Source organism: Hypanus sabinus, chromosome 13 (assembly GCF_030144855.1).
Source record: "Hypanus sabinus isolate sHypSab1 chromosome 13, sHypSab1.hap1, whole genome shotgun sequence".
NCBI classification, from domain to species: Eukaryota; Metazoa; Chordata; class Chondrichthyes; order Myliobatiformes; family Dasyatidae; genus Hypanus; species Hypanus sabinus.
This window is the reverse complement of record NC_082718.1, coordinates 60,245,705-60,267,308: the sequence shown is the minus strand read 5'-3', so window position 1 is coordinate 60,267,308 and position 21,604 is coordinate 60,245,705. Positions and strand designations below refer to the sequence as shown.

At 42.5% G+C, this 21,604-nt stretch overlaps 1 protein-coding gene across 5 annotated transcripts in view; it reads left to right on the top strand.

The window, feature by feature from the left end:
* ints13 (integrator complex subunit 13) overlaps positions 1–21,604 on the top strand; it is an 86,630-nt gene that overhangs the window by 39,963 nt on the left and 25,063 nt on the right. For all 5 annotated transcript variants that reach the window (XM_059987727.1, XM_059987725.1, XM_059987726.1 and 2 more), the window contains 4 exons: positions 4,407–4,496; positions 14,722–14,900; positions 15,645–15,815; positions 17,739–17,893. In XM_059987727.1, coding sequence (XP_059843710.1) covers positions 4,407–4,496; positions 14,722–14,900; positions 15,645–15,815; positions 17,739–17,893 — 595 coding nt within the window. The remainder of the gene's footprint in view (positions 1–4,406; positions 4,497–14,721; positions 14,901–15,644; positions 15,816–17,738; positions 17,894–21,604) is intronic.

Sequence of the window (21,604 nt, the reverse complement as noted above, 5' to 3'; positions counted from 1 at the left end):
CCTGGCCCCCGTACCAACTTCACAGCACAGACGGACCGCGACCCATATACCCAAAGACCTGCAGAACTGTAAGTTTGTGTTTGTACGAAGGGGAGACTTTGGTAATTCACCTCTGACATCATTTCCGCCCGGAGAGGGCGGGCACTAGGGATTAAATGCCAGCGCCACGAAGTTTGAATAAACTAGTCTCGAAACAACTTACCGACTGTGTGTCGTTATTTCAGTGCTGTGTGTAGCACATCGCTACAATCTAACATTTTATCAGAAAAATATTTCAAAGCATTTACATTGTCATTTTTATTTTAAGATTCCAGGCCATTTATTGTCATTCTTCAGTACACAGATGTAAAGGAGAATTAAATGATTGTTGCTGCATATCTGGTGAATGCATAAAAGATCATGATAAGCTTAAAGAACACTTTAAAAAAACACATGTACAAGCAACTGTTGTATACATAGATTGATTGTATGTGCATAAAGTGACACTATGTGATGTGTAAAGACGAGGAAGAACTAATCTATGCTTCCCATACTTTAACCAAATTGCGAACCGACTCTGCCTCACGTGAGAGAAGATGAAACAACATGTGGGAATATCTAATTTCATGACATTTGATTTGTTGTTTAACTTCTGTATCTCAAGTCTCTGGTTTGCATGGAACACAGCTGCATGGTGATTTTGCTAAAATCATGGAGTATGTAGTGCAGAATAGTCCTTTCAGCGCAATGTGCCCAGGCCATCCAAGTTGCTACCTGAGATAATGAGCAAATGCAAAAGTGGAATGTTTGGAGTGTTCATCATTTCAGTTTAATGTCTCTGTGGTATTGGCAGTGCAAGTTAAACTTTCAGAATAAAGATAAAACTTACTAACATAATATTTCTCCCCCAAATCTCTCTATACGTCCCCTCTGGCTTCAGCAGATGTTCAGGGGAGACTAGTCTGAGTTAATATCCTCCTGAGCATAATGCCTGTGGGGGCCTTGCTATAGATTTCTCAATTTTCATTTGTGCAATGCATCCATTGGGAGAAGAGACAGTGGTTTGGGCAGGAAGAACAATTAGTGATCTGTGTGGCTGCAATGAGTTCTCAGTTCTGTGCTTTTGGCTATCATAGTTGAAAGCTAATAGCATCACAGTACCTTGATGCCAAGGTGAAGAGCACCTTGAAACAGATTAGTGAAGAGTTATTAATAGGTATTTAGAGATGGAATGAGGAAAAGTTAAAAACTGCACAGTTTATTGATTCATACCTCAATGTGCTGTGGGTTGCAGTAAGGTCCCTAGCAAAATACTGGAAAACCTAATGCTGTATTAAGAAAAGGCTTAGAGGTCAGCAGCAAATGTCTGATTCTCAGTATCTGAATCCAGTACAGAGAATAGTTTTGTTACTATAGTTGTAATTCTTTTAAATCTGATAGTGTATCTCTCTAAACAGTTTTCTTATCAGTTTGTCATATAAGAACATTAGAAATAGGAACAAGAATAGCTGCAAGGCCTGTCCACTCTGCCATTCAAGAAGATTATGGCTGATCAAGTTTTGAACTTGGGTATACTTTTATGCCTAATTTCCCCACATCCTTTGACTTCTCTGTTCAAATATCTGCTTATTTTCAGTTTTAATTCAATTATCTTAACCTTAACAGCTTTCACAGCTCTTTCAGAAGAAATTCCTCCTTATTTGTATCTTGATAGGGTAACTCCTTACTCTGAAGCTGCTTCCTAGTTCTGGATTCTTCCTTGAGGGGAAGTAACCTCTGTCTTTGTTGAGCATTGGGAGGGTAGTTTTCCAAGAGTGTAATTCAGCTATATCGTCCCTGAATAAGGAGATCAAATATGATCACCCAAAACTCTGTACAAATATAGCAACACTAACTTGCTTCTGTGCAATTAAGGCAAATATTCCATCAGCTGTACTAACTGCTTCCTGTATCTGTGTGGCAACTTTCTGTTTGTGCAGGAGAACACTCAAATCCATGAGCACATTAGCATTTAAGTCTCTCTCCATTTCAATACTTTTCCATTTTTCTGATTGAAGTTGATAATCTTACCTTTCCCTATATTCTTCTCCAACTCCCAAAGTTTGCCTCTTGTTCACATACCACTTGTTTAACATGTCTGTATTGGCTATCAGGTAATTTCAATCCTCTTCATAGCTTGCATATCCAAGTATATTTCTGTCAGTTAATCAATCCTCTATCCATGGTAATACACTTGGTCACTTTATTAGATACACGTACACCTCGTTAATGCAAATATCTAATCAACCAATCACGTGGTAGCAACTCAATGTATAAATGCATGCCTTTATGGTCAAGAGTTTCAAATATCAGAATGGGAAAGAAGTGTGACTTTGACCATGGAATGATTGTTGGTGCCAGATGGGGGGATTTGAATATCTCTGAATCTGCTGATTTCTTGGAGTTCTATACGCACATGAGTCTCTTAGAGTTTACAGAGAATGGTGCAAAAACAAAAAAAAAAATCCAGTGAGCAGCAGTTCTGTGGACAAAACACCCTTCTTAATGAGAGAAGTCAGAGGAAACATAGAAAACCTACAGCACAATACAGGCCCTTCGGCGTACAAAGTTGTGCTGAACATGTCCCTACCTTAGAAATTACAAGGCTTACCTGTAGCCCTCTATTTTACTAAGCTCCATGTACCTATCTAAAAGTCTCTTAAAAGACCCTATCGTATCTGCCTCCACCACCATTGTCATCACCTTGTACACCTCTATCAGGTCACCTCTCATTCTCCATTGCTCCAAGGAGAAAAGGCCGAGTTCACTCAACCTATTCTCATAAGGCATGCTCCCCAATCCAGGCAACATCCTTGTAAATCTCTGCACCCTTTCTATGGCTTCCACATCCTTCATGTAGTGAGGCGTCCAGAACAGAGCACAGTACTCCAAGTGGGGTCTGACCAGGGTCCTATATATCTGCAACATTGCCTCTCAGCTGCTAAATTCAATTCCACGATTGATGAAGGTCAATGCACTGTATGCCTTCTTAACTACAAAGTCAACCTGCGCAGCTGCTTTAAGCGCCCTATGGACTCGGACCCCAAGATCCCTCTGATCCTCCACACTGCCAAGAGTCTTAACATTTATACTATATTCTGCCATCATATTTGGCCTACCAAAATGAACCACTTCACACTTTTCTGGGTTGAACTCCATCTGCCACTTCTCAGCCCAGTTTTGTATCCTATCAATGTCCCGCTGTAACCTCTGACAGCCCTCCACACTATCCACAACCCTCCAACCTTTGTGTCATCAGCAAACTTACTAACCCATCCCTCCACTTCCTCAACCAGGTCATTTATAAAAATCACGAAGAGTAAGGGCCCCAGAACAGATCCCTGAGGCACCCCACTGGTGACTGATCTCCATGCAGAATATGACCCATCTACAAGGTGATAGCAGCTTGAATAACCAAGTGTTAGAACGGTGGTATACAGAAGAGCATCTTTGAATGCCCGACACATTGGACCTTGGAAGTAGCTGAGCTACAGTAAGAGAAGACACAAACATACATTCATTGGCCACTTTATTAGGTTCAGGAGGTATATTGCTACCAATGCCTTGACCTCTTAGCTTGTGCATTAACATTATATGAAACCCTTTATCCAATGCCTTTTAGAAATCCAGACACTGCATCTACTGATTCCTGTTTTTCCTCACCTGCTTATGATATTCTTGGAGAATTCTAGTAAATGCAAAACACATGTTCCTGTTAAAAATGTTGATTCTGCTTGATTGAATTCCAATTTTTCAACAGTCCTGATACTACTGCCTAATAGTGTTCAATAATTTCCCATTGGCAGATGTTAGATATTGGCTTGTAATTTCCTGCCTTTCTTTCCCTAAGTCACTAGGAATTTGTGCCAAAATCTAGAGGATTTTGGAAGATTCAAGGGTGCCTTGTCATACCAATCTTCATAAACCAGTTTCAGCTACACTCACAATTCTATTTCAGTCTAATTCAATTTCCCTCTGTTTATTGGTTCAATTCTCATGAATCCTTGAGCAAATTTGCATTTTTAATGAATCCTTACGGATGTCACCTACTTCTCAGCACATCCTCTGATGTGTGGCAGTACCACTTGTGAAGCATCTGCTTGATAGTGACCTGCAGTGACTGTGAAAGAGTTAGCTTCCAATCGCATACTCTTCACATGTTCTTTAAACCATCAATTCTCTTCCTTTTCCACAGACACTGCCTTATATGAGTTTCCAAGTTGTTTTTATTTCAAGTTTCAGCAGTTTCTGAAGTTAACATGTCACTTGATCTGTAGTTTCTGTTTCCTATTTTTAGCTGTTATGTACATGCAGCGATGATTTGCTCTCTCTGAGAGATTGCTCTGAACAATTTTTGTTTTAAGAAATGTAATGTGTATTTCTTTCAGAATTGCACTATTGCACAGGAGCTTACAGAATATCACCCGTGGATGTAAACAGTAGACCCTCTTCGTGCCTGACAAACTTTTTACTAAATGGTGGGTAATTTTACCATATTAAGTAGTTGAAGCCCTTTTGTAATATTTCTTTCAACGCACTTGGCATTACTTTATTGTTTATAGGTTTAATATATTTCTGTATATGTCGTAACGAGAGCTTTTGGCTCTCTTTAATCAAAGTAGAGAGTACAGCAGAGGGGATGTTATATTGAAGTTGTATAAGCCCCAATTTGGAGTCTTGTGTGCAGTTCTGGTTACCAACTGGGGGGAAAATATCAATAAGATTGAAGGAGTGCAGGATAAATTTTACACGGATGCTCTTCGGTCTTTAGGATCAGGGTTCTAGGGAAAGGTTGAATGGTTAGGACTTTAATCCCTGGACGTAGGAGAATGAGGAGAATTTCAGCCCTGGGAAAAAGCCTCTGACTATCCACAAGTTCAATGCCTCTCATCATCTTGTACACCTTTATCCAGGTCACCTCTCATCCTCCATCACTCCAAGGAGAAAAGGCTGAGTTCACTCAACCTATTCTCATAAGGCATGCTCCCCAATCCAGGCAACATCCTTGCAAATCTCCTTTACACCCTTTCCATGGCTTCCACATCCTCCATGTAGTGAGGCAACCAGAACTGAGCACAATACTCCAAGTGGGGTCTGTCTAGGGTCTTATATAGCTGCAACATTATCTCTCGGCTCCTAAATTCAATTCCACGGTGATGGAGGCCAATACACGGTACAATTTCTTAACCACAGAGACAACCTGCACAGCTGCTTTGAGTGTCCTATGGACTCAGACTCCAAGATCCCTCTGATCCTTCACACTGCCAAGAGTCTTACCATTGATACTATATTCTGCCATCATATTAGACCTACCAAAATGAACCACCTCACACTTATCTGGGTTGAACTCCATCTGCCACTTAGCCCAGTTTTGCATCCTATCAGTGTCCCACTGTAACCTCTGACGGCCCTCCACACTATCTGCAACACCCCCAACCTTTGTGTCATCAGTAAACTTACTAACCCATCCCTCCACTTCCTCATCCAGATCATTTATAAAAATCACGAAAAGTGTCCCAGAACAGATCCCTGAGGCACACCACTGGTCACCGATCTCCATGCAGAATATGACCCGTCTACAACCACTCTTTGCCTTCTGTGGGCAAGCCAGTTCTGGATCCACAAAGCAATGTCCCCTTGGATGCCATGCCTCCTTACTTTCTCAATAAGCCTTGCATGAGGTACCTTATCAATTACCTTGCTGAAATCCAAATACACTACAACACACACAAAATGCTGGTGGAACACAGCAGGCTAGGCAGCATCTATAGGGAGAAGAGCTGTCGACATTTCGGGCCGAGACCCTTCGTCAGGACTAACTGAAAGGAAAGATAGAAAGAGATTTGGAAGTAGTGGGGGGAGGGGGAAATGCAAAATGATAGGAGAAGACCGGAGGGGGTGGGATGAAGTTAAGAGCTGGAAAGGTGATTGGCGAAAGTGATGCAGAGCTGGAGAAGGGAAAGGATCAAGGGACGGGAGGCCTCAGGAGAAAGAAGGGGGGGGGGGCGCGGGAGCACCAGAGGGAGATGGAGAACAGGCAAACAACTAATTATGTCAGGGATGGAGTAAGAAGGGGAGGAGGGGCATTAACTGAAGTTAGAGAAGTCAATGTTCATGCCATCAGGTTGGAGGCTACGCAGCCGGTATATAAGGTGTTGTTCCAACCTGAGTTTGGATTCATTTTGACAATAGAGGAGGCCATGGATAGACATATCAGAATGGGAATGGGACGTGGAATTAAAATGTGTGGCCACTGGGAGATCCTGCTTTTTCTGGCAGACCGAGCGTAGGTGTTCTGCAAAACGGTCTCCCAGTCTGCGTCAGGTCTCACCAATATATAAAAGGCCACACCGGGAGCACTGGACGCAGTATACCAAACCAGCCGACTCACAGGTGAAGTGTCGCCTCACCTGGAAGGACTGTCTGGGGCCCTGAATGGTGGTGAGGGAGGAAGTGTAAGGGCAGCTGTAGCACTTGTTCCGTTTACAAGGATAAGTGCCAGGAGGGAGATCAGTGGGAAGGGATGGGGAGGGGGGGACGAGTGGACAAGAGAGTCACTTAGGGAGCGATCCCTGCGAAAAGCAGAAGGGGGGGGGGCGGAAATGTGTTTGGTAGTGGGATCCCGTTGGAGGTGGTGGAAGTTACGGAGAATTATATGTTGGACCTGGAGGCTGGTGGGGTGGTAGGTAAGAACAAGGGGAACCCTATCCCGAGAGGGGTGGCGGGTGGATGGGGTGAGGGCAGATGTGTGGGAAATGGGAGAGATGCATTTGAGAGCAGAGTTGATGGTGGATGAAGGGAAGCCCCTTTGTTCTCCTTTGTCCTGGAAAGAAAAGCCTCATCCTGAGAGCAGATGCTGCGGAGATGGAGGAATTGTGAGAAAGGGATATCCTTTTTGCAAGAGACAGGGTGGGAAGAGGAATAGTCCAGGTAGCTGTGAGAGTTTGTAAGTTTATAGTAGATATCAGTAGATAGGCCATCTCCAGAGATGGAGACAGAAAGATCAAGAAAGGGGAGGGAGGTGTTGGAAATGGACCAGGTAAATTTGAGGGCAGGGTGAAAGTTGGAGGCAAAGTTAATGAAGTCGACGAGCTCAGCACGCGTGCAAGAGGCAGCGTCAATGCAGTCGTCGATGTAGCGAAGGAAAAGAGGGGGATGGATACTGGTATAGCCTTGGAACATGGACTGTTCCACAAAGCTAACCAAAAGGCAGGCATAGCCGGGACCCATACGAGTGCCCATGGCTACACCCTTGGTTTGGAGGAAGTGGGAGGAGCCAAAGGGGAAATTATTGAGAGTAAGATCTAATTCCGCAAGACGGAGGAGAGCGGTGGTAGAGGGGATTTGGTTAGGTCTGGAATCCAAAAAAAAACCGAAGAGCTTCGAGACCATCTCAGTGGGGGATGGAGGCATATAGGGACTGGACGTCCATGGTAAAAATAAGACGGAGGGGGCCAGGGAACTTAAAATCATTGAAAAATTCAAAGCATGAGAAGTGTCACGAACATAGGTGGGAAGAGATTGAACAAGGGGGGATAAGACAGTGTCAAGGTATGCAGAAATGAGTTCTGTGGGGCAGGAGCAAGCTGAGACAATAGGTCTACCTGGACAGGTAGGTTTGTGGATCTTGGGTAGGAGGTAGAAAACGGAAGTGTGGGGTGTGGGAACTATGAGGTTTGTGGCAGTGGATGGAAGATCCCCAGAGTTAATAAGGTTGGTGATGGTATTGGAGACAATGGCCTGGTGCTCCTTAGTGGGATCATGATCAAGGGGTAAATAAGAGGTGTTATCAGAGAGTTGTTGCTGTGCCTCGGCCAGGTAGGGGTCAGTACGCCAGACAACAACAGCTCCCCCCCTTATCAGCGGGTTTTATAGTGAGGTTGGGATTGGTGCGGAGGGAGCGGAGAGCAGAGCGTTTGGAAGGAGTGAGGTTGGAATTGGAACAGGGTGTGGTAAAGTCAAGACAGTTGTTGGCCCGTATGCAATTAGCAATAAAGAGATCCAGAGCAGGTATAAGACCAGAGTGGGGTGTCCAAATTGCTAATTGCTGACGGGACATCAACTGTCTTGACTTCACCACACCCTGTTCCAATTCCAACCTCATTCCTTCCGAACGCTCTGCTCTCTGCTCCCTCTGCACCAATCCCAACCTCACTATAAAACCCGCTGATAAGGGGGGGAGCTGTTGTCTGGCGTACTGACCCCTACCTGGCCAAGGCACAGCGACAACTCTCTGATACCTCCTCTTATTTATCCCTTGATCATGATCCACCAGCGTTTTGTGTGTGTTGTTGTTTGAATCTCCAGCATCTGCAGATTTCCTCGTGTTTGCTCCATGTACACTACCTTCAGATTCAGATTCAGTTTATTGTCATCTAGAAACCACAAATGCAATACAGTTAAAAAATGAGACAACGTTCCCCCAGAATGATATCACAAAAGCATATGACAAAACAGACTGCACCAAAAAATCCACATAACGTTTGGCAATCCCCAATCCAGAGTCCGGAGAGGCTGCTGCCTATTAATATCGCGCTACTATCTAGCGCATTCCCCAGAAAGGAGGTCCAAATCCACCAGACAAAACAAGGTGAAAAACTAAAGCTACAAGACCTGCACAAAACCACATAATTACAACATATAGTTACAACAGTGCAAACAATAGCATAATTGATAAAAAAGCAGACTATGGTCACAGTAAAAATAGCCCAAGATGTTAAAGGACTGCAAGTTTCCACAAGTCCCCAGGGTCCCAACAGACTCGCCATACCACGCTGGCGGCAGAAGGGAATACCCCCACTATGGACTTCCAAGGCGCCACCCGACTCAGCCTCGCAGATGCAGCACACAATGGAAGCTCCATCGAAACCAGCCTCGCAGACGCAGCACACACCGAAAGCGACCTGAGTTCGTCGAAAGGACTCTTAAGTCCGTCGAACCTCCGAGCCGACGAGCACCATCCTCTGCCAAGCGTATTAAGACTACTGCTCTTCCTTCATCAATGTGTTTAGTCACATCCTCAAAAAATTCAGTCAGGCTAGTAAAGCACAACCTGCCCTTTACAAAGCCGTGCTGACTATTCCTAATCATATTATACCTCTCCAAATGTTCATAAATCCTGCCTCTCAGGATTTTCTCCATCAACTTACCAACTACTGAGGTAAGACTCACTGGTCTATAATTTCCTGGGCTATTTCTACTCCCTTTCTTGAATAAATGAACAACATCCGCAACCCTCCAATCCTCAGGAACCTCTCCCATCCCCATTGTTGATTCAAAAATCATCACCAGAGGCTCAGCAATCTCCTCCTTCGCCTCCCACAGTAGCCTGGTGTACACTTCGTCCGGTCCCAGCAACTTATCCAACTCGATGTTTTCAAACAGCTCCAGCATATCCTCTTTCTTAATATCTATATGCTCCAGCTTTTCAGTCTGCTGCAAGTCATCACTACAATCACTAAGATCCTTTTCCATAGTAAATACTGAAGTAAAGTATTCATTAAGTACCTCTGCTATTTCCTCCGGTTCCAGACACACTTTCCCACTGTCACAGTTGATAGGTCCTATTCTTTCACATCCTATCCTCTTGTTCTTCACATACTTGTAGAATGCCTTGGGATTTTCCTTAATTCTGCCCACCAAGGCCTTCTCATGGCCCCTTCTTGCTCTCCTAATATCCTTCTTAAGCTCCTTCCTAGTAGCCTTATAATCTTCTAGATCTCTAACATTACCTAGCTCTCTGAACCTTTTGTAAGCTTTTCTTTTCTTCTTGACTAGATTTATTACAGCCTTTGTACACCACGGTTCCTGTACCCTACCATAACTTCCCTGTCTCATTGGAATGTACTTATACAGAGCTCTACACAAATATCCCCTGAATATTTGCAACATTTCTTACATACTTTTCTCTGAGAATATCTGTTTCCAATTTAAGCCTCCAATTTCCTGCCTGATAGCCTCATAATTCCCTTTACTCCAATTAAATGCTTTTCTAACTTGTCTGTTCCTATCTCTCTCCAATGCTATTGTAAAGGAGATAGAATTATGATCACTGTCTCCAAAATGCTCTCCCACTGAAAGATCTGACACCTGACCAGGTTAATTTCCCAATACCAAATCAAGTACAGCCTCTCCTCTTGTTGTCTTATCTACAAACCCCATTTCCAGAAAAGTTAGGATATTTTCCAAAATGCAATAAAAACAAAAATCTGTGATATGTTAATTCACGTGAACCTTTATTTAACTGACAAAAGTACAAAGAAAAGATTTTCAATAGTTTTACTGACCAACTTAATTGTATTTTGTAAATATACACAAATTTAGAATTTTAGAATTCAGCCTTCGGTCTGAGCATGTCCCTTCTCTATCACCTGCCTATCCTCCCCCTTGCACTGTCTACAAGCTTTCTCTATTTGTGAGCTAGCCTCCTCTTCCCCAGTCTCTTCAGTTTGGTTCCTACCCCCCCCAACAATTCTAGTAGCCTTAACAAACCTCCCCGCCAGGATATTGGTCCCCCTGGGATTCAAGTGCAACCCATCCTTTTTGTACAAGTCACATCTGCCCCAAAAGAGGTCCCAATGATCCAGGATTCTGAATCCCTGCCCCCTGCTCCAATCCCTCACCACACATTTATCCTCACTTCATCCTATTCCTATTCTCACTGTCGCGTGGCACAGGCAGTAATCCTAATATTGCTACCTTTGTGGTCCTGCTTTTCAACTTCCTTCATTAACTCCCTGTAGTCTTTTTTCAGGACCTCTTCCCTTTTCCTACCTATATGCACCACAACCTCTGGCTGTTCTTCCTCCCACTGCAGGGTATCTCGGACGCAATCCGAAACATCCCGGACCCTGGCACCTGGGAGGCAAACTACCATCTGAGTTTCCTTCCTGCGTCCACAGAATTGCCTGTCTGACCCCCTAACTACAGAGTCCCCTATCACTACTTCCTTCCTCTTCCCTTCCCTACCCTTCTGAGCCACAGGGCCAGACTCTGTGCCAGAGGCACGGCCACTGCCACTCCCCCCAGATAGGCTGTCCCCTCCAACAGTACTCAAACAGGAGTACTTATTGTCAAGGAGTACAGCCACAGGGGTGCTCTCTAGTACCGGACTCTTCCTCTTCCCCCTCCTGACTGTGACCCACTTGTTTGTCTCTCATGGCCATGGTGTGACCAGCTGTCTGTAACTCTTCTCTATCACCTCCTCACTCTCACTGACCAGACGAAGGTCATCGAGCTGCATTTCCAGTTCCCTAACTCGGTCATTCAAGAGCTGCAGCTCGACACACCTGGTGCAGATATGGCCGTCCAAGAGGCTGGGAGACTCCAGGACGTCCCACATCTGACAGTGAGCAGAAAAAACTGGCCTCACACACATACTTCCTACCTCGCCTCAGTCTGTTACCGCCTAAGTCCGTTGGGCCAAAGCCCTACCACTCTGCTGCCCGCTGGATATGGCGGTCTTTTTAAACCTTTCATGCTGTCTTGGCTGACATCACGCGCCTGCGCAGTCTCATCTCTCTTTAACCCGAGTAGTAAAAAAAAATCTCCCTTCACTCCGAAAAATCAGCAGTTCACTCGCAGCCTTCTTGCTCCGAATTTCAAAGCATGCTGTAAAAAGGAGTCCTACTATGAAAATCAATTCCACTCCTACTCTAATCTGTCATTCTGTGGTCTCCTGTATGTTACAGTAAGGCACAGTGCAAGTTGGAGGAACAGCACATCATCATCTGTTTGAGCATATTGTAGTGTTCTGGATATGGTTCTGAATTCTACAACTCCAGATAGCGACTTCTGTCTGTATTAGTCATCTGTCAGTAATACTAGCTCAGATTATGTGTTACAGGCAGTCCCCAGGTTACGTATGAGTTCTGTTCCTGAGTCCGTCTTTAAGTCAGACTTGTACATAAGTTGGAACAAGTACATCCGGTATTACTTAGCGTCAGTTAGTCAAACATTTGTCTTAGTGTGTGTGTGTGTGTGTGTGTGTATATAACCTTTCTATGCATACAAAACACTTAAGAAGCGTATGTATTCCAATAATTAAACCACTGCGTTGCTTAGTAATAATTGTAGCTTTTATCGGGGCAGGGTCTTTCTCATGCTCCATTATTCTCACTTTATCTGTAGCCTGAAGCTTTTCCAATGACTGATGGCATTTCACCTCTTTCCAAAAGCTTTATTATTTCCACTTTATTTTCACTTTCCGTCAGTAGAACAGAAACACTGTGGGCAGCGGGTCCCGAGCTGCGCCGGCTCCCAAGGTCCACTGGGTCCACTGAATTCCCCTGGTCCTAAACTCCACTGCACTGAGACAAGTTAAATGGGACAAATGGGGGGCTGTGCTGGGTTTGGGTATTTGGTCCTCCACAATATCCCGCGTGAGAATTTAAACTGGAAGTGGCAGTGCCTTTTGTACAAGGTTGAGTTGTGAGCTTGACATCAGCCTGGCACGGATGGTACGGGAGTCACTGGATCGACATTAGCCCGGCATGGGAGCATTCTGTCACTAAATCGAACTCGGGAACCTCCGTTTGGCAGCCCGGCGCTGATCTGACTGCACCACCAGGCGACTGGAACGGGGTGGGGTCAAGGTGAATCTTACTAAGAAAAATTTAAGCCAAATAGAAAGTTAAACACTCAACACAGTGTCAACGGCACTGACTTAAAATGGCGAACGGCGTCGTGATCCGACTTAAAATGGGGGATAGTGTCGCAATCTGACTTAAAATGGCAGACGCCGTTCACCTTCCTCGGTTTGTAAGTACGAGTTGTCCGTAAGTTGGACGTTCGTAACTCGGGGACTACCTGTATTTTGTTTCCTCTTTTACTTCTGGAAGTGCAAGACATGCTCAGTCTGATCTACTGGAATGTCTTCCTGCCATTTGCAACTCCCAGATTCTTTCATCTATGTTTTTCGACTATAACTGATCCCATTCATTCGCTGACCAAGTAATTTTGTTTACAGTTTATTCCTCTGGTCACCACAGTTTTTTCCCATCTGTGATATTTGATCTCCCCCCCCCCCCCCCCAACCACCTCCAAAGCTTAACAAGTTTAATTTGTCTCTTCTCAGTTCTGACAAGGGTCCTCAATCTGACAGTTTAACTGTTTCTTTTCTCACAGGTCGGAATGGCGTTTAATATCACTAACATATGTTTGAAATTTTTGTTTTGCAGCAGCACAGTGCAATACATTTAAAAAAAAACAAACTATAAATTACAATAAGAAATGTACATATAAAGTATAGTGAGGTAGTGTTCATGTGTTGGTTCATTATCCCTTTTAAATTCTTATGGCGAAGGGGAAAAGCTGTTCCTGAAATGTTGAGTGCGTATCTTCAGGCTCCTATACTTCCACCCTGATGGTAACAATGAGAAGAAGGGTGATGGAGATCCTCAGTGATGGATGCCCCTTTTTGGGGCATTGCCTTTTGAAGATGTCCTTGATGCTGGGGAGGTTACTGCGCATAATGGAGCTGGCTGAGTTTGCAACATTCTGCAGCTTTTTCCAATCCTGTGCATTGCGGCCTCCATCCAGATGGTGTTGCAACCAGTTAGAATGATCTCCACAATGTATTTGTAGAAGTTTGCTAGTCTTTAGTGACATATTAAAATCTTTTCAACTTGAAACTGAAACTGCTCACCCTCCAGTGCTGACCCCTTGATGAGGACTGGTGTCTGTTCCCTCAACTTCCACAATTAGTTCCTCCATCTTACTGGTATTGACTGCAGAGATATTGTTGTGACACCACTAAACTAACTGTTCTATCTCCTTCCTATACGTACCCTCCTCAATCACCATCTGAGTTTCTTCCTGCAATAGCTGTGTCATTGTCAATTTTATAGTCTAACTTGCAGATTATTTCTGTATTTTCTGCTTTTATTTCTGATTTCACTCTTAGATGACTCGTCTACATTTTGAGATTATTTTCTTGATCGGGGTTAAGTAATGAATACAGCCGGCCCTCCTTATCCATGAGTTCCGCATCCGTGAATTCAACCAACCGCGAATCGAGAAAACCCGGAAGTGCTCTTCCAGCACTTGTTGTTCGAGCACATACAGACTTTTTTTCCTTGTCATTATTCCCTAAACAATGCAGTATAACAACTATTCTACATAGCATTTACATTGTATTAGGTATTATAAGTAATCTAGAGATGATTTAAAGTATACGGGAGGATGTGCGTGGGTTATTGTGGATTGGGATCGAAAAAAATCGGAAGTTCTCTTACTAATTAAGTCAGAACAGGTACATCTGGTATTATTTAGCGTCAGTTAGTCAAACGTTTGTCTTAGTATATAGTTTATATTTTACTTTTCTATGCGTATAAAACACTCAGAATGTATCTTTCAGTGCCGGGCTCAGGAACGGAAGTTCCCAAGTTCACTCCAGTCACAGACCGCTATCAAGTGCGCTCTCCATCCGTGGCGGGCTGATGTAGAGGATCAAAAACTCAAATCCCCAAAACCAATAATTAAACTACTGCTTTGCTTAGTAATAATTGTAGCTCTCATCGGGGCAGGGCCTTTCACATGCTCCATTAAGATTGCTCCAGCAATAGTTTGCAATATGTATTTCTTTTGACTTTTTAAAGTGTCCAAAGCTTGTAACAACAAATGAAGTATTTTTGAAATCTTGACACAGTTGCAATGTAGTAGTATGGGAAGTTGACATTCATGTTTGTCTCTTTTTTATGTCAGGTCGATCAGTATTGTTGGAGCAACCTCGAAAGTCGGGTTCCAAAGTGATCAGTCATATGCTTTGCAGCCATGGTGGTGAGATTTTCCTGCATGTTTTAAGCAGTGTCCGTTCTATTCTGGAGGACCCCCCATCAATTAGTGAAGGGTGTGGAGGAAGGGTTACTGATTACAGGATTACGGTTAGTCACCTTGCAAAAATACATTTATGATTTGCTTTTGGGACCTTTTGTTAGATGATTGTAACTTTGTGGGTTGCATGTCTGAAAGCTGATACAGCAATGTGCATTGAAAAATCAATACTTAGACAAATTTGTATCCATTCTTTCACTGAATGTGCTATGTTCAAAGAGCCTCTGAAACTTTAAATGTTTGCATTTAGTTACCTATTTCTTGTAAACAAACTGTACTATTGTCCAATTCATACTAAGAATCAAATCCTGTAATGAACTTTCTTAAAATGCTATAATCAGCAATATTAGAAAATTATATTAATGGGAATATAAATGAAAATACTTATATTCACTTCATTTGGTTTAATGTTTTAGACCTTTGTTCATATATGGAACCTGATATTTACCTGAAGCTTTAAACTAAAATAATTTAAACTGTTTGTGATTTGTGTGAATGAATAAGAATGGAGGCTAGGAAGTTGACAGTTTTCCTCTTTCAAAACTATTAAAGTTGCTTTTGTTAGCTACACGTAGTCATTCGGTTAAAGGGATTGGTTGGAGAATCTTTTGTGGCTCATGCATTTTGTTTGCATATAGAACAAAGTTATTTAACATCTATATTCCCATTAATGCAGTTTTGAATGTTCTTAGAATCTTACGTAGACATTATAAGATTAACAAGTGTTTCTGCAATGAGTTACTAGGACCTATAGCACAAACTGTTGTTCACATATTTTTCCCATTTTTTGCCAGGACTTTGGAGAGTTCATGAGGGAAAACAGATTAGCTCCTGTACATGAAACACGTTACATGCTGGATGGGAATATAGAAGTGCCGTTAGAGAAAGCTAAGTCCCAACTAGAGAGACATACTCGGTATTGGCCGATGATCATATCTCAAACTACTATCTTCAACATGCAAGCTGTAAGAAAATTTCATGTGATGTTTATTTCATAACAGTATCTTATGCAAGTTGTGGGTGCATGCATGAGTTAATCTCTTCAGTAATCGCTTGTTTTGTTTACAAGTGACAAAGTTTGGAAGCAGCTCTATCTTTATACTTTTGGTTACTGTTAAACATTTTTGGCATTAATAAGAGACTCTTATTTTGGAAATGTAAAACCCAAACCTAAAAAAGAAAAAAATATACAACTATTGATCCTTCAGTAGTAGTTTTAAGGTGCACTATAATAATGTTAGACCATCTTCATTCTGTTGAAATTAAAGCCTTCAGTATTAATCAAGCTGAGAGTGTGCCTTGTTGTATTCTGCAAATTATTTTCTGGATATTGTTAGTTACTGGGTCAGTTCTATTGAATCAGAATCAGGTTTGTTATCACTGACATATGTCATGAAGTCTGTTGTTGTTGCAGCAGTACAGTGCGATACATAAAATAGACTATAAATTATAAATATGAATATACAAATATTCATATTATCTCAAATTAAATAAACAGTGCAAAAACTGTAAGGTAGTGTTTATGGGTTCATAATATGTTCAGAAATTTGATGGTGGAGGCAGAAAAGCTGTTGCTATAACATTGAATGTGTATCTTCAAGTGCCTGTAACTCCTCTTTGGCAACAATGAGAAGAGTGCTTGGCCTGGATGGTAGGGGTCCTTGTTGATGGATGACACCTTTTTGAGGCATCATTTGAAGATGTCCTTGATGGTGATAAGGCTTGTGCCCATGACGGAGCTGGCCGAATCTACAACCCTCTGCAGGTTTTTCTGTTGTGGCTGTGATAATTATTATTTGGTAGATTGCCATAGTAGTTGGCACTGCAGCCTCACAGCTTCAGAAAACCAGGATCAATCCTGATCTTGGGTGCAGTTTGTGTGGAGTTGCACGTTCTCCCACAATTTCCTGGGTCTTCCGTATGTGTTCTAGTTTTCTCCTATGTCTCAAAAAGTGTACAATTAGATTATAGTCTGCTCTAAATTATAAGCTGTCAAAGGGAAGTCAAGCATATCAAACTGAGTAACTTGTGTGGAATTAAGGAAATGAGGAAGATGACTGAAGGTATATTTCTGCTTGGAGCATCCAAAGACCCAATGGGCCAGGAAGTCTCCTGTAATAAGTGGGAAATTCTCAATCATAATCATATTTCTTTTAAAAGGTTTCTACCTTTGTGATTTCACTGCTGTACTAATAGGATAACTCCATAGCAAGTAACATCAAGCCAACAATGACACAGCTAATATGTGTTAAGTATCCTAAACCTTTGCAAAAAATATATTAAGGTGTGAACAGGAATATTTCAACTTAAGAAGAAAGGCATTTGCAAAGATATCAGATATGCAATCTCAAAGGATGTTATGAGTTGAATATTATTTTGAAGGGGTTGAGAGAATCCCTCTACCTCTTCAAAAGGTGCAATGAAAATTTAATCTTACCAGTTCCTCTGAAAGAAATAGAACAACGCCCTGGTTGATAGAGCAGGATACTTAGTTGGCAAAATGTCTGCTTAAATTTAATGCTCACGTTCTTGAGAAATGTTTTAAATTTGGTGAAGTGACTGTACTAAACCCAGATAGCACAAGCACGGTTTGTAAACTCTACATTATTACGTTCCATCTCTGTGATAACTCAAAACAGAACAACGTAGAAATCAGCCTTTGAAGTTTACTAAAGATGGAATCAAACCACAGTAGATCCCTTTCAGCATGATTCTTGATCTAATTTTGTTAAACAGTCTTCGCTTTGCAAAGAAACGTGATCAATGATCCACAGTGTGTACCAGGCTAGTATTTCAATAGGAAATGTCATTCAATAGTGACCTTTTGGAATTTCTACAGCTGCTGTATGCCTAGTTGTTCAATTTACTCTTCATGTTTTGATGTTCAGGTTGTACCATTAGCTAGTCTAATCGTGAAAGAGAATCTGACAGATGATGATGTCCTCAACTGCCAAAAAACTATCTACAATTTAGTAGATATGGAAAGAAAAAATGATCATTTACCCATTTCAACAGTTGGCACCAGAGGCAAAGGCTCCAAGAGGTAAATGCTTCCATTAAAATTTACTGTCACACAAATATTGTCTGTATGTGGTGTCTTCCTAAGTGACTTGACTGGATAGATGCAGAGTTGATATTTACTCTAGGTGTGTTGACTTGAACATGTGGTCACAGGTTTAAAATAGATGTCAGCTATCAGGACAGGTAAGAAGGAATTCCTTTACCCAGAGGCTATTGAATGGAGGCTGGTTAACAAAATACATGATGGATCTGCAGATTTGTACATAATAAAGGGAATTGCACAATTCCCTTATTACCTACAATATAGGCTGATGTGGGAAAGTGATGCTGTGGTAAGAAATCAGCCTTGATCAAAATGAATGGTATGTGGTGTTGAAAGAATGTGCTCCCTTTTCCTGTGTTCTCTGGTTCTTTTGTTCTCATGAGTGTCTCAACACAACTCCAATGTGCGTGTGTTCTCTAAGTGCTCTGACTTTTTGAGATAAACTTACCAGAATCCTGTACACTAGTGTTAGTTCCACACCAACTAAATTCTCTGTTGGTCCTGTCATATAAGAGCCTAAGGGTTCTTCCAGTAAATTGAATTGTTATTATCTTAAGATCCCTGTAACATTTTCTCTTTTTCCAGACACTGAACAGACTATTTGTTTTCGAATCAGAATCAGGTTTAATATCACTAGCATATGTCGTGAAATTTGTTGTTTTGTGCCAGCAGTACATTGTAATACATAATTTTAAAGACCTATATAAATTCCAATAAGAAGTATATATTAAAAAAAAATGCAGTGCAAAAAAAGAGGGAAAAACAAGTGAGGGTTCATGGGTTCAATGTCCATTCAGAAATCTGATGGCAGAGGGGAAGAAACTGTTCCTGAACTGAATGTGTGTCTTCAGGCTCCTGTACCACCTCCTTGATGATAATAACCCAAAGAGGGCATGTCCGGGGTTAATGATGGATGCCACCTTCTTGTGGCATTGTCTTTTGAATGTGTCCTGAATGCTGGGGAAGCTAGTACCAATGATGGAGCTGGTAGAGTTTATAACTTTCTGCAGTTTTTTTTCCAATCCTGTGCAGGGGCCCCTCCATTCCAGATAGTGATGCAGCCAGTTAGAATGCTGTCCAGGGTACATCTGTAGAAAATTGTGAGTCTTTGACAATGTACCAAGTTTCCTCAAGTTCCTAATGAAATGTAATCACTGCTGTGACTTCATGGTAATTACATCAAAATGTTGGGCCCAGGATAAATCTTCAGAGATGTTAACACCCAGAAACTTTAAACTGCTCACCCTTTCCAGTGCTGATCCCTTGATGAAGACTTGCCCTTGCTGAAGTCCACAATCAATTCCTTGGTCTTGTTGATGTTGAATACAGGCTTGTTTTTGCGACACCACTCAATAAACAGCAGCCTTACAAAGGTGTTGGTACTATTCAGGTGATCCAGTGCTGAGGTGGAGAGCCAGTGGAATTGTATCCACTATGGGCCTATTGTGGCGATAGACAAATTGCAGTAGGTCCAGGTCCGTGCTTAGGCAGGAGTTGATTCTTATCATGACCAACCTCTCAAAGCACTTCATCACAGTAGATGTGAGTGCAACTAGGTAATAATCATTGAGACAGTTCACCCTGCCGTGGACACTGGTATGATTTTGCCCTTTTGAAGCAGGTGGGAACTTAGGAGTGCAGCAGTGAAAGATTGAAGTTGTCCTTGAACATTCTTACCAGTTGATTAGCACATGTTTTCAGTGCCTGGTACACCATCAGGGCTAGGCATCTTGTGAGTATTCACCCTCTTGAAAGATATTCTACATCGGCCTGTAAGACAGAGATCACAGGGTCACCAGATGCCCCAGGGATTTTCAAAGGTGTAGTTTTATTCTCCCTTTCAAAACATGCAGAAAGGGTGTTGAGCTCATCTTGGAGTGAAGCATCACAGCCATTCATGTTGTTAGATTTTGCTTTGTAGGAAGTAATGGCCTGCAAGCCCTAGCACAGCTGGCATGCATCTGATTCCGTCTCTAACTTCAATCAGAGCTTTTTTCGTGCTCTTGAAATAGCCTTCCATGGGTCATTCACAGTCTTGAATGCCACAGATCTGGTCCTCAGTCTACATACTACTAAAACTCTCATGCTCTGTTTGTCTGTCTGTAATCTCCAATTAGCCCAAACAGTGCATTACAGCGGCACTTTTTTTGACTAAATCGACTTAAAATGCGCTAACTTACAGAATGCAGGCAAAGTTCGGGGTTATATATTCATATAAAAATGCTCACTCGCCAAAATCAACAGCCCCACTTTCACCCGAGAGCCGATGTCAGCCATAATGGAAACCGCAACGCGACACCATGATGCATGCGCACCACCAGCCTCAGAAGCGACTCAAGATGCTCAAAGCAGCGACACCAACCGGAGCACAAGGGCAGGGCAGCTCTATTTCGAGCAATCATCATCATCATGTGCCATACTCTCCAGAGCCTCAGCAACCACTTTCTTCCACAGTGATCTGTCAGCAGTCAAACCTATTGCATCTCTGGTGGTGAGGCTGGTCCTCTTCTTGATGTTGTCGATCCAGGTTGTCCTCTGTCTGCCTCCGGAGCGGCTTCCTTCTACTCTGCCTTCAAGCACAGTGTGTTCCAGTGTGTCATCAGTTCTTCAGATGTGTCCAAAATAACAAAGTTTCCTTTGGATAACGGTTTCCAGGAGTATTGGTTTTGTGCCATAGGATGAAATTGTTGGATCTCCTTTCAATGTATGACACCCTGAGGATCTGTCTATGTGTGCTCACCTCAAATGCTGTCAACTGCTTTTCATCAGCTGCTTTTAGGGTCCATGTTTCACAGCCACATGGGGTTACTGGCCAGACGAAACTTTTGAGGAGGCATATCTTGGTGTCAGTGCTCACAGATCTATCTTTCCAGATGTTCCAGAGTTTAGTAGTGCTTGTGCGTACCATTGCTAGCCTTCGCCGTATTTCCTTGCTGCACTCATTCGTGATTTCGAGTGGTCACACTCTGCTAATCACCATCAGCATGTGCAGGATTGGGACAGATCAAACTGCGACCCATTAATAAGAGATAATTATATCTTCTTATAATGACACACTGTACTTTGAAATACGCATCAAACCCTTTGCCGCAGTCAAAGGACAATGGTGACTATATCACTCCATTTAGGAGAGCGCCAACCACGTCATCAAGAATAATCAGCATCCTGGAGGCTTTGGTGTTTCTAGTTCGTATCTTCTGTCCAGCATTAAGATAAAAAAAAATATGGTCAGCCTATTTATGCTGTGTGGAAGGAGAAGGGGGACATTATGGTCAAGAGATGATGCCAAACGTCATTGGGAAGCAACAAGGAGAGGGAGAGAACAAGAATTGGATGAGGCCAGGGCTGCACGACTCCAGGATCAAATAGTCAGGACAAAAAAGATGAGAGAAGAGACAGAGGAGGAGAGGCATCCACATCTCCAAAACGACAACAGTAGGCACAGAAGGAGGAGAGAACGAGAATCAGATGAGGCCAGGGCCAGGATCAGAGAAAACAAATGATAGAAGAGATGAAGAGACAAAGGATGAAAGGGCTGGGGGACGTCACTTGACGACGTAGGGTCGAGACGTTGGGAATCCAGCTCCCTCTTAAAAAGTAATGAAATAGGGTTTAAATGAACAAGAGTTAACAAATATCTATCAGAAACTATTTATAAGCAATTCAGGATTATCTTTTGATATGGCTCCT